Source organism: Rhinolophus ferrumequinum, chromosome 8 (genome assembly GCF_004115265.2).
Source record: "Rhinolophus ferrumequinum isolate MPI-CBG mRhiFer1 chromosome 8, mRhiFer1_v1.p, whole genome shotgun sequence".
In the NCBI taxonomy this organism is placed as follows: domain Eukaryota; kingdom Metazoa; phylum Chordata; class Mammalia; order Chiroptera; family Rhinolophidae; genus Rhinolophus; species Rhinolophus ferrumequinum.
In genome coordinates, this window is record NC_046291.1 from 30,369,685 (window position 1) to 30,383,036 (window position 13,352).

The 13,352-nt window shown below is 37.6% G+C and overlaps 1 protein-coding gene across 3 annotated transcripts; it reads left to right on the forward strand.

The window, feature by feature from the left end:
* The first annotated feature begins 4,371 nt into the window (after positions 1-4,371).
* On the forward strand, positions 4,372-13,028 carry CLK1 (CDC like kinase 1). Of its 3 annotated transcripts, XM_033111901.1 has the most exons (13): positions 4,372-4,522; positions 5,915-6,075; positions 6,377-6,605; positions 7,614-7,704; positions 8,105-8,171; positions 9,829-9,945; positions 10,034-10,200; positions 10,714-10,808; positions 10,898-11,027; positions 11,568-11,650; positions 12,098-12,177; positions 12,465-12,555; positions 12,667-13,028. In XM_033111901.1, exons 2-13 carry the CDS (start codon positions 5,915-5,917, stop codon positions 12,811-12,813), a joined length of 1,458 nt encoding a protein of 485 aa, XP_032967792.1. In that variant the 5' UTR covers positions 4,372-4,522; the 3' UTR covers positions 12,814-13,028. The 3 variants fall into 3 exon arrangements, with proteins under 3 accessions (XP_032967792.1, XP_032967794.1, XP_032967793.1); XM_033111903.1 differs by lacking the exons at positions 4,372-4,522; positions 7,614-7,704; XM_033111902.1 differs by lacking the exons at positions 4,372-4,522; positions 6,377-6,605; positions 7,614-7,704 and having other exon boundaries at positions 5,953-6,075.
* Positions 13,029-13,352: the final 324 nt, after the last annotated feature.

The following is a 13,352-nucleotide window of genomic DNA, read 5'->3' on the forward strand; positions in this document are numbered from 1 at the left end:
AGACAAGATAAAAAGATGGTCTGGAAAGGCCAGCCAATCCATTTCCTATTTTATCTAGTCTTTAGATTTACAATAAAGGCTCAGAGAAGCCCTGCAGTACAGTAAACACTTAGAATTTCCCAACTGATTTGCCCATGAAACATTTTTTTAAAGCATATCTTAAAGTATTACAGGATAGAGTTCTACAGATTATCCATTGAAAACTGCAAGTAGTTAGTTAAGAACACAAGTTGTAGAGTCCTGGTCTTGTTTGAATCACAACACTGTCCCCTACTCTAGGCAAGTTAACATCTCCAAGCTTTAATTTTCTCATCCATAAATAATATTCCTTCATAGACTATTGTGAGGATTAAAAGAAATATGTATGAAGCTTCTGGCATGTAGTAAGCGTTCTGTGGTAAGTAAATGGAAGCTGCTCTCCTAACAAATTTATCTCCACCAGAGGGCTCTAATCAGGGCAGCTATCATACTCTACCATTGATTTTATCAAGAACCATGTTTCACTCACTGCCTAGATTACCTTGATTATATTTTGGGTATTCCTAAAACGTAAACATTTTTTTGTTTGTATCACTTTTGTAGATTGCTAATCTAAATGTTTTGATTCTTGACTACAGTTTAGGAGGTAGCTTGTAGCTATCCTCTTGTTACCATCTATATACCTTCCACTAAACTGAGGTACCAATGATACTAATGTCCTCACATTTTTTCAGCCTTTTAATTTAATCATTTTAGTTTCTAGAATTAGTATTTAAACCTCTTTTTGACCAGAGTTTATCACGTCTTATACCTGATACCTTTCCTTTCCAAACATGTCATTGAATTTTTTGTCATCACTCTCAAGAGGCTTTTACTGATTGTCAGGATGTTTTTGCACTAACTGGCATTCCCTCAATTTTTATTCTAAGCTCTGCTGTTTTTTAAAGTGGCCAACATGGTCACTGTCTGGTTCTTAGAGCTCATCAAGTCAGCTTGGCTATATATAGCCAGAGATAGGAAGGTATCCTGGCTGCCCCCTTTGAGCCTATTGTAGGCACCATGAGAATCAAGATCCAGAACATTGATTTCTGTCCACTCACACCGAGTTCACTGGTTCACACTGATCACATTAGCGGTTGGGTGATTGATATTCTGTTCCATGTATTAATTGGCAGTAAATATAAACTCCTAAGGAGACTAGAATGTTGTTGATCAACCCAAATTCTCTTTAAAAAGAGTAGTATCGTTCCCCATCTAGACCAGAGGTTGGCAAAATACCAGCCCTCAAGCTGGCCACCTATTTTTGTAAATAACGTGTTCTTGGAACTCAACCATTCCCATTCACTTGTCTCTGGCTGCTTTGTGCTACAGCAGCACTGTTGATTGGTTGTGACAGAGACCAAATGGCCTACAAACCTAAAATATTTATTATCTGGCCCTTGAAGAAAAAGTTTGTCAGCCCTTGACCCAGACTATCAGAAGTTGCCAGGTAATCATGGTTTCGTAGCATGATTGAGCTTAAGGGATAATCAGACCATCTCTGATACCTCTTTCACCACTCTAAAATTGTACCTGCATTATCATTAGAATACTTGAGTCCTGTTAATAATTATTAAGTTTCCAGGCTTGGATACAAAGGTGCATAGGACACTGCCTACTCCGGTGGAAACACAATCTAAGCAGGTAATAGACATGTAAATAAATTATTACACATTGACTCAACTTTTAATCAGTGTAGCAAAATGGGTATATTAGTTGCTATTTCACTAGTGAACTGAAAAGGAAACTGATGGTTTTTTTCAGTTTAATTTGTACCCATTATGGTGGTAGAGGTAGTGACAGGAACTCAATATAATTCTAAAGTAAATTTAGAAGAATAAGTGATAATGGAAAATTTTAAAAATAAAGTACGATAAAAAATTAGCCCCACTCAATCTTTATAAAACTGCAAATATTAAAACTGACAGTGTGGGAAATAAGAGTAGAATAATAGAACAAGAATGTAAACAGTCATGTATATATAGGAATTTAATCAAAGCAGTATCCAAAAATCATTAAAAAGGAGGGGCGGGGGCGTTATTCCATAAATTGTGGTAGGATAACTAGTAAATGACTTGGAGAAAAGTAACAAAAGAATTTCACCTAACATGATGTACCAAAATTCTGGATGGATAAACGTTGTCCTTTTCAAGAAAACAGGTAAAACTTGAAACATTAAAACAAATTCCTCAGAAGAGGAAAAGAATTCTCAGTTTACAAACACGAGAAAGGTAAAGATGGAATAAGTTTACATGAAAATAAAAAACTTGCAATTAAAAATCTTAAAGCACAAAAGAACTGTACATTCATAAGTGAGATATGAATGGGCAAGTCACAAGAGAAAAGGGAAATGTTCACTAAATAGAAAACAAAGTTAGAAGTTCGGTTTCCACCAAAAGAACATTTTTTGATGTTATGCTCTATATTAGTTCGTTAGGACTGCCATAGCAACGTACCCGAGTCTGGGTGGCTTAAAAAATTTCCTCAGTTCTAGAGAATAGAACTTGGGGGATCAAGGTGTGGACATGGATGTTTACTCTGAAGCCTCTGCCTTGTAGATGACCGTCTGCCTGCAAATGGCCTTTCTGCTGTGTGTGTTTGTATCCTAAACTCTTTCTGAAGAAAGACACCAGTCGGTGGGCCCACCTTAATTACCTCTGTAAAAGCCCTATTTAGAAATACTTTCAGAAGTAGTGAGGGTTGTGTGCACTAAAGAACATACAAAAATAGTTAATTTCATAAATGAAATCCCAGGTTAGTAATTGGCTGGATTTTGGTTTTACTAAATTGAACCATTTTGGAAAGCAATTTTGGCAATATGTACAAGGTTTTTCTCAGTGTTGTCTTTCACCCTGTAACTTTGCTGTGGGGATTTCTCCTACTAAAGAAATTCTAAATACATACAGTAAGTTGCTCTCTGCACAAACTCATCCACTCAGCTTTTACCTCTAAGAGAATATGGTTGAAGTCCATCTTGTAAGTTGTTAAGATTAAATGAAAAGTGCTTAGCACAATGACTAGCCCACTGTGGTTACGTATTATCCTCCAAAGACTGGGATTTCCTAGGTTTGCCTAAAATTTAAATGAGCTGCTAAATACAGAGGATGCCAAAAAAAAAAATGCACATTTTAAGAAAGGAAAAAATTATTAATATATACCGATGAGTACAAGTCATGTTTGACTTCTGTAATGACAAGAGGTGCTCAAAGTGGTTACCATCAGCGTCCAGACACTTCTGATTACCGCGAGCTGCTTGAGCAATGTTGCCCAAAGTGTCCACTTACATACATTTTTTTGGCACCCTAGTATACTGTAGCATCCTGAATAGCTGTAAATTTTGTAAGTTACTGTGATGAATTTCTCCTGTGCAATATTTACCTTATAAATCCTGGCCTCAATGTAATGGTTTGAAAGGACTTTCAAATTCATTGAGGAGGGGCTTAAGAAATACACACAACGGTAGGAATTTGGGGAATATATATTCACCACTTTACAATAGTTATGCAGCCATATAGGGCTGGTTATCTAGGTTGTTCTCCTGTGCAAATATCACCAGTAAACTTCTTTATTGTAACGTGTGGTATCTCCTTTATTGTAACGGGTGATAATTTTGTTTTCCACTAAATTTGGAATGAGTAAGGATTTTTTTTCAAGTGAAAAATGGAGGAGGGAGGGGACGGGAGTCCGAACCAGCACTTCGTTCTATCAAATTACAGTTGACTTTTTTTCAGAGATTGTTTCCTGATACTGTCTTTTCTTCGGGACCTTCCATTTTCCTCATTAACAGCTCACTTGGTCTTAACACTGGAGAGGCCTCCCTAAATGCTGAAATGTTTAACTATGAAGCGTCCCCATTTCCTGTCTATAGCATTTTGTTCTATTTCCAGTTTTAAAACTTTGGGGAAATACTTTCCATTCCAATTTCAGTGCGTGTGGCTCCCAATCACTCAAGATTTAAATTTTAAATAGGTCTCAGAACCGAACAACAAAAAAAGCTGAAATCCAGACAATTACTAATTTGGGGCTATTTGATGCAGGCGGTGTCATTCTTTTCAAAGCATTGTTTTAGTGGGTGCAATCAGGGAACAGGCTATTTTGTACCCTGCTTCCCTCAATTTTCTTTCCAGCGTTCACAAATATAATGTTTAATGAGTATGGACGAGCCTCTTCCCAAACATTGCAGCAGTAGTTTCCCATAATCCGGGGACTCGGGACAACATGGCCCCTATCGGTAGCTTCCCTCCATCCACCTTCGGTCGCGCAGTCTTGCGACCCAGCGCTTGCGCACAGAGCGGCCACCGCACGCCATCTCACCACCCGCGTGCACGCGCCGCCCCGCCCGAGGCGGAGACGCGCTCGTAGCGTCATCAGTGTTTTCGAGAAGAGTCTCGACCCTGCCGCTGTCAGCTCCATTTTGCTGTCGGAGCCCGTCGCAGCCAGTTGCGCCTTCTCAGTGGTTGTGTGGCAAGCTTTGTCTCCTTCGGCTTGGACGCTGGCAAGGGCGGTAAGACGGAGAAGGAAGCGGGCTAGGTGTCAGGTCCTTTTTTCCTGTGGGTATAGAGCGCGGGCGATGTCTCCTCCCTGCTTGTTGGCCGCCGGGAGTCTCCTGCAGGACCACCCCCCCTTACAATCCTCCCACTCCCTGGGCTGCACAAAGGCGGCCCTGCTCGATTTCCTAGCTCTGCCCGGGATGTCGCTGCTAGTTTTTGTTTGAAGTTCGACACCCCAGATACTGGCGGAGGGTAGTGACAGTGGTTGTGAAGCGGGGAGCGCTCCTCGAACGTTTGCCTTCCTCAGAGGGGGTTGGGAGGGCTGAGCCCGGGCGCCATCTTATCGGCGGCGGCTGCCTCGGCCGAGCTATAAAATGGCGGCGGAGCGGAGGCGGCGAAGCTTCCTGTTGTGCGTGTTGTTTACTTGGGTTCTGGAATGTGCGTGAGTCACGGTTTTGTGAGAAACTGTGTTCGTAGCGATTGGAGACAGAGACGGAATACATTGATTTGGTTTAAGGCCATATCACTTAACATCTGGTCGAGTCTTAAAAGATTGGAGTGAATCTGGAAACTCGAGGAAAGAAATAATACAGTATTTTGAGGAGCGTGTGAACAGGCATTTTATGCATTGAAGTTCTCCAATCTCGGGGGAACAGTTGGGAGTGTTTTGATTCAGACTTGAGTGCAGAGGCGTGGTGGAGTCCGGCCAGTTAGTACTGGTGAGCGTGGTAGTTGATCAAAAATCATTTCTATAGAATGTCTTTTTCAAGTTAGGGATTTTTGTTCGAAACATTTCTGAAAGGAAGTTGATTGTGTAAGATTCCTTTTAGCATAAGCTAGGTTTTGTTACGTAAGTGCTGGGGAGTGGTAGTCAGAAGACGGTATTTTGTAGTTTTCTAATGCCATCGTGGACTTCTGTGTTTAATAAAAGGCCTTGATAGTTGGATCGATTTACTCCTTTTACAGAAATTTTCACTAATGATGGTTCTGTTGAGAACAACGTTTGATTGCAAGTGAGTTGGAGGCTAGTTTCTGATGGTATCGCGTTTTGCTGCAGAGAATTAAATATGTGGACCTGTAGTAAATTTCTGCTGGCAGGAAAGGGGTTACGATTTTACCAAAATTGATAAATTGGGGTTTCCCCCTTTTCCTACGCTCTTCCAATAAACCCATGTATGACATGCATAATACCTATGAAAAAAGTTCAGACTCCACATTATGGGACAGAGCAGTCTTTGGGTTTATTGGTGATTTCAGATTGGGTGACTGACTTTTGAACTTTGAACTTTTGATTGAAAAAGAACACGTCATGGCTAGAGTGAATTTGCAAAGGAGTTTTATTAAAATGCTCAGTGTTGATGTGTGAGCTACTATATAACTGGGAAAAAAACCTGTCTTTTTTGTAGATGAGACACTCAAAGAGAAGTTACTGTCCTGATTGGGATGAAAAAGATTGGGATTATGCAAAATGGAGGAGCAGCAGCAGTCATAAAAGAAAGAAGACATCGCATAGCAGTGCTCGGGAGAATAAGCGCTGCAAATATAATCATTCTAAAACATCTGATAGGTAAGGAGGGCATTATATATATAAAAAAATGTGTTAAAAGACATGTTCACTATAGCGTTATGTGTCAAAAATGGGGGGGGGTACTACATTTTCACGATTAAAACTAGTATCACTTAAATAACTGACGGCCATTCCTTCCTGTTTCCAAAGATGGCTTGTAATGTTGGTAAAATTGTGGGTTTCTTTATTGGTGGGGAAAACAAAATCTTATTAAAAGAGGGCTGTCTTAAGAGATTTACTGAGAATTTGAGGATGTTTGGTATTAGCATAAAGCATGGGAAAAATTTTTTTATTTTTCTAGCCATTATTTGGAAAGCAGATCTATAAATGAGAAAGATCATTATAGTCGACGCTACATTGATGAATACAGAAATGACTACAGTCAAGGGTGTGAAACTGGACATCGCCATAGGGACCATGAAAGCAGATATCAGAACCATAGTAGCAAGTCCTCTGGTAGAAGTGGAAGAAGTAGTTATAAAAGCAAACACAGGATTCACCACAGTACTTCACATCATCGTTCACATGGGGTATGAGCTGTTTTAAAACATTTTGGAAATTTTGTTTCCCATGTGGAACAGGAAAGCTTTAATTTGTGTGTGATCATTTGAGAAAGTTCTGTTTAAGATGAAGTCATCTCAATTTTAACTTACAGGATTCTTTCTGTTTGTACATTGGCTAGGAAATTTCCCAAAGTACGATACATAGTTATATAATTACTAGATTTAATTACTATTTGGCAGTTAATTGTCATTCCATTGAAATTGTGGAGGGAATTTAGGTTAGTTTATAGCAATGATTGCAAGACAGTCTGATTTTTTTTTTTTTTTATGGTAAAGACAGCTGATTTGTTAAATTGAGGCTTGATCACAAAAAATGGATTGGGCATTTTATTTTTATATGAGGATTAAGTGTTCCTCTGTTCTAGCAAAGCATGCACTCTGATCTTTTTTTCACTAAGCAAATCACTTTAACAGATTTGAACATTGTAAGATGTTTATTAATTTGGAGATCAGCTCAGATGACATTTAAAATGCCATGGTGTTATTCTTGTATACCAAATCTTTTTTTCTCCCCCAAATTAGGACTTTTATTTACTGTTTCAATATTTGTTCTTTTAGATTAGTTAGGAAATCTTAATATGGCCACAGTCTACTTTGACAAGTAAATTATTACATCCTACAATTTTGCAATGTTAGGACACTAGGAACTTAAAATTATGTTTCAGTGAATGCTACAACTAAGCCATTTTTTAAAAACAAGAAAACAATTGTATTATGTTTTGTTGCCTTGCCACTTTGAGTATCTTATCTGAAAATCTGTTCCTTGCCATGTTTTTCTCCTGTTAACATAAACTATGTGCCCTGTGAATTTCTGGGGACTGAATTTGAAATTGCTCCTGCCAACCGTTTGTGGCCTGGCGTGTATCTGAATGCCTGAATATCTCCCCGCTGAATGAATTTCGTATTCTGCCCTGAATTCACTCGGGTATATTGATTGGCTGGATGATCTTGGTGCCGCCCACTTGACGTTTCCAGAAGAGTCACCGAAGGAAAAGAACCAGGAGTGTAGAGGATGATGAGGAGGGTCACCTGATCTGTCAGAGTGGAGACGTACTAAGTGCAAGATGTATAGAATATTTTTCAACACTTATTAACTTTTCAGATAACATAATCTATATATATATATATAGTTTAAGATTTCAGGGATTTGGAAATCTTTTTTTCTTTCTCTGTTTTTGTTTTTTTTCCATTTCTTTTGGTGGTGGGGGGAGTTGTGTTTTTTTTTCCTTTAGAAATTTAATGTTTGTTATGTAGAGCTTCCAAAACAGTAATTCAAGTTAATGAAATAAGCTTTAAAAATGAAATTAGACCTAAAAATAGTTACATGTTTTTTGACAGTGTTCCAATAAAATAGTGATAAGGACATTTGTAGCATCAACTAGAATAATCTGCATTTATAGCATTTATTATGATAAGTGAAATGTTTTCACTTCTTGGTGTGACTGAGAGTGATTTTTCTCTTTTAGATGAAATTGTTGATACGTTAGGTGAAGGAGCTTTTGGAAAAGTCGTGGAGTGCATCGATCGTAAAGCGTAAGTTTCCTAGCCTGAGATAGCACTTGGGGTAGTCAGCAGTATAGAAACTTTATTTAGCTTTAGAATGTGGTGTGACCATTAGTTAGGTAGATTTTTACCCTTTTGGCTTGGGTTTTTTATTTGAACTCCCAGTCAAAGGCATTAGCTGTTTTCTTTTTTTAAGATTTTTATTGGGGAAGGGGAACAGGGCTTTATTGGGGTAGAGTGTGTACTTCCAGGACTTCTCCAAGTCAAGTTGTTGTCCTTTCGATCTTAGTTGTGGAGGGCGCAGCTCAGCTCCAGGTCCAGTTGCCGTTGTTAGTTGCAGGGGGCGCAGCCCACCATCCTTTGCGGGAGTCGAACCGGCAACCTTTGTGGCTGAGAGGACTTGCTGCATCCAACTGAGCCATCCGGGAGCTCAGCGGCAGCTCACCTCAAGGTGCCGTGTTCAATCTTAGTTGCAGGGGGTGCAGCCCACCATCCCTTGCGGGAGTCGAGTTGAACCGGCAACCATGTGGTTGAGAGCCCTGCTGAGCCATCTGGCCACCCAGGAGCTGAGCGGCAGCTCATTGACTTCATTCTAGTTGCGGAGGGTACAGCTTGCTGGCCCATGTGGGAATTGAACTAGCAGCCCCATTGCCCAGAGCTCGCGCTCTAACCAACTGAGCCACCTGTCTGCCCCGTTTGTATTTTTAAGAAGTAGCAATTAATAGTATATGCAGTCTCTATTTCAATTTGAAGCTGAGAACAGATTTTATTCTTTTGTTGTTTCACTGGACACGATTGTGAACATTTTCTTTCTTTTTATTCCCCCCCCCAGATCAGTGGTTCTCAGTCATGATTTTATATTATGAGTCTTTGTAGCTTTGCTCACCCCATACCTAATGAAGCAGTCTTCAAGATAGTTACCTACAAACCTGTATTTTTAGACGAAAAAAGGTACCATAATTATCATCCTGCTAGCACAGCCAGGGCTGAGAATTTTTCTAGATTGTTGTCACAAGTTATCTATGTCCATCAAACTATTGATTGAAATTTCTTAAGATAGCATAAGAAATTTTTTTGTAACCTTTTTTGTTCTCTGAAATTTTTTCCTATCAGAATGATAAATCTTTTATAAATGATTTGTCAGGATGCTTCCTATTATTGGTGGGATTCTGAGAGTTAGAGCTTCTTACTGTACCCTCACAGTATCCCAACTTGATTGGTAACCTGGACCAAAGGAAGAGTTGAGATACTGTTTGCCAATGATGTGCACTATAGGAAGAAACTGCTGCATGTACGTTTGTTTTGAGTCTTAGTTGGAATGCAAAATGAGGTGGTAACATCCCAGTATTTTTGCTAAGTTAGGATTGTTGATACATAGTTTAGTTGAAGGACCAAAAATAAAATCATGTGAGTGGCGGTCTGATGAAAGAAATGTTTGTCACTCAACGTGTATTTGTATTACCGATCCTACCATATGTCCAAAGGTCATTCTAGTTGCTTATATTGCGGTGCAGTTAGAAGAGAGCACTTAACATATAATCAGACAAAACTGAATTCTAGGCCATACAGTCAGTAAAACAATTATGATGAATCAAAGTAGAAGTAGTACACTTTGAAGAGAGTGGTGGAATAATGCAATTAAGTCTCTTTATCATTTTTTAAAACTTGTATTTATTCTCTCTGATAGGGGAGATAGACATGTAGCAGTAAAAATAGTTAAAAATGTGGATAGATACTGTGAAGCTGCTCGTTCAGAAATACAAGTTCTGGAACACTTAAATACAACAGACCCCAGCAGTACATTGTAAGTATCAAAATAGAATTTAAGAAATGGCTTCAGGTAGATTTTAATTGTAAGAAGCTGTACTAAGTTATTTTTTGTCTGTTTATAGCCGCTGTGTCCAGATGTTGGAGTGGTTTGAGCATCATGGTCACATTTGCATTGTGTTTGAACTACTGGGACTTAGTACTTATGATTTTATTAAAGAAAATGGTTTTCTGCCATTTCAAATGGATCATATCAGGAAGATGGCACATCAGATATGCAAGTCTGTGAATTGTAAGTACTTTGGCATGTCTTCCAGAAACGAGTTTATTGAGACTAATGACTGATTTTTGGATTTGGGATACTAGGACTTTGAAGCCTGACTTAGGAGTAGGTATAACAAAGATGTAGTTTGTAACAAGTTGTTGGTCAGTTTACTGCTTTTCATTCAGTAAATAGTGTATTAATACATTGTCACGTAGAAAATGAGGATATAGCCTTTCTGATTCCTAAAACTATTAACCTCTACAACCACTGAGTTAAAATTAAGGAATGTCAAATCTCAGCTCAAGAAGAGAGAAGGATAATTCATTTTTTTAGCAGTTAGCTGTCAGTAGACTACTTTTTTATGGAGGCTAGTGAGTTCCAGTTACTGGTGGTTTTCTAGCAGACTATTGAGTGTTTACCATTTCTTTAGACTTGTGAAAAAAGCATCAGAGGTTTTTGTATTGGTAAGGCTTTTGGGTTTGGTTAGGTTTTGGGGTTTTGAGTCATAGATTACAACACCTTTTTTTGTTTCATGCTCAGTTTTGCACAGTAATAAGTTGACTCACACAGACTTAAAGCCTGAAAACATCTTATTTGTGCAGTCTGACTACACAGAGGCGTATAATCCCAAAATGGTAAGTCTTCAATGTATTATCTTCAGTTTTCATGGAATACTTTGTTTTCTTAATGTAATGCCTCCTTAACCATCATTTATGGTTTTCAGAAACGTGATGAACGTACCTTAATAAATCCAGATATTAAAGTTGTAGACTTTGGAAGTGCAACATACGATGATGAACATCACAGTACATTGGTATCTACAAGACATTATAGGGCACCTGAAGTTATTTTAGGTAAGTATTTAATTGTGCTTTGGGAACCTTTATATGTCTTTATTGAAGCTGATTTAAAATTATAGTTCTAGGTCCTTATTTTTGTGGAACTTTTAACCTTTTTAAGGAATTAGTATCAAAACACATTAAGGATTTTAAGCGCTTATTTCTTCCAAATAGCCAGCTCTGGGACTTTCGAGTAAGTGTGTTAACCTTTTTGGAATTTAAAACTGGAGTTTTAAACATAAACATCCCGGATACTTTGAATATCCAGTCAGTTCTTGTATGGTGTAGATAGCTCCCATTTTATAGGTCCGGAAATAAAGGCTTATAAAAAAAATCCCCCACCCCCCCAATTTACTAGTCTCAAGAGCCAGTTAGGACTTGCAACCAGATGTCTTAAAGAGCCCAAACTCTTAACATATTATGCTATTATAATTAATCTTGGATTAAGTGATTCTTTTAGGGTCTTTTCTAGGTCAAACATAAAATCATACACATTTTAAAATGTGAAGAAATAATGAGAATTTGTTTCTTCTAACAGTTTGCTTTATTTTGCAGCCTTAGGATGGTCCCAACCCTGTGACGTCTGGAGTATAGGATGTATTCTTATTGAATACTACCTTGGATTTACAGTATTTCCAGTAAGTGTCAATGATGTATTTCAGTGTCTTTGCACAAGAAAAGTGCCTGTTTTATGTGAATGAGCACTTTAACTAAAGTACACACATTTAGGTAGCTTTGTTCCCTCATCATAGACTGTTAATTATAGATAAGTATAAAGAAATAAAAATCATGAATTCTGATGCTGTTGTGCATTTGTATTTCTTTAATAATTTATCATTTTATTTAAAACGTTTTAAAGTATATTATAAACAACCTTGTTGAATTAAGTGAAATCTTTGATCTTGTTCTGTAAGCCTTTAATATTTGTTGTCTGCTGTAACTTGCTAAAAGTATGCCTTTTTTAGTGATCACCTTCCTTGTGTCCTCTAATCAGGTATGGACTAGAAACATAGCAACTATGTTAAATGAGAATAAAGCACAATGTGCAAGCAAAGGTAGTTAACAAGTTTTCCTTATCATTTCAGACACATGATAGTAAGGAGCACTTAGCAATGATGGAAAGGATTCTTGGGCCTTTACCAAAACACATGATACAGAAAACCAGGTATGTTTTATTTAACAGTAGTGCCATCTTTAGTACCACTTGGTCACCTGTCCTGATGAAAACTATAAAACAATGAAATCAGGCTAATGTTTTTTCAATTAAGTAGCTGATTACTTTGCTCGGAAGCCAATAACTATCTCTAGCCTGCCTTTTAAATCTTTAGAAAAGCATTAATCTGTGATCTATAAAAGCATAGTAATTGATGAAACCAGTCATTTTTGCTAGATGTTTAAGTTTTCATTATCAACATTATAAACATTAATGGGTATTGATTGATTTACTCTTAGGAAACGTAAATATTTCCATCATGATCGATTAGACTGGGATGAACACAGTTCTGCTGGCAGATATGTTGCAAGGCGCTGTAAACCTCTGAAGGTAAGCCTAGTCATTGCTTAAATGGCCCTTGAGTTTCCCATCTTTTTATGGTGGGGAAATAAAATTATAAATGGTAGTAAAAAAGACTGTTGACTATTTCTTTTTTTTCAGGAATTTATGCTTTCTCAGGATGCTGAACATGAGCTTCTCTTTGACCTCATTCAGAAAATGTTGGAGTATGATCCAGCTAAAAGGATTACTCTCAGAGAAGCCTTAAAGCATCCTTTCTTTTATCCCCTAAAAACTGTAGATCTGTAATTGTACAGCTCTCTTGAAGAAATTTGGTAGACTGTATCAGTCTTTTTAAATTTTAAGTTATTTTGTACAGCTTTGTAAATTTCTTAAATTTTTGTATTGCCATGTTTATTTTTAGATGATTTGTTAAGTACACAACTAAGTAATGAACATCTTTTTCAGTGATTACTGTATAAAATGATTTATTCAGAATAAATTTTTGTGTTTGAGAAATTTTATGAATCTGCATAGTTTATTTGTAGCACTATTTTTCTATCTTTAAAGGATGGACATGTTTTTCCTATTGGAGGATTCCCTAAGTTTTTGGAAATAACTTAGCTTTGTTTCCATTTTAGCAATTTCCAGCATTGGGACGAAAGTCTTCGTTCTCTAAATCAGATGTTGTAATGAAACCAAATTACAGGACATAAAGAAGTCCAAGAGGATTTTGTTCTCCTTTTATTCTTGTTCAAATTTAATACTGCTTTCTTGTCTCCTCCTGAATGGTATTCTGGAAATGGCTTAAGGTCCTGTGCTCCTTCAGGAATGATAATAACAGAAGC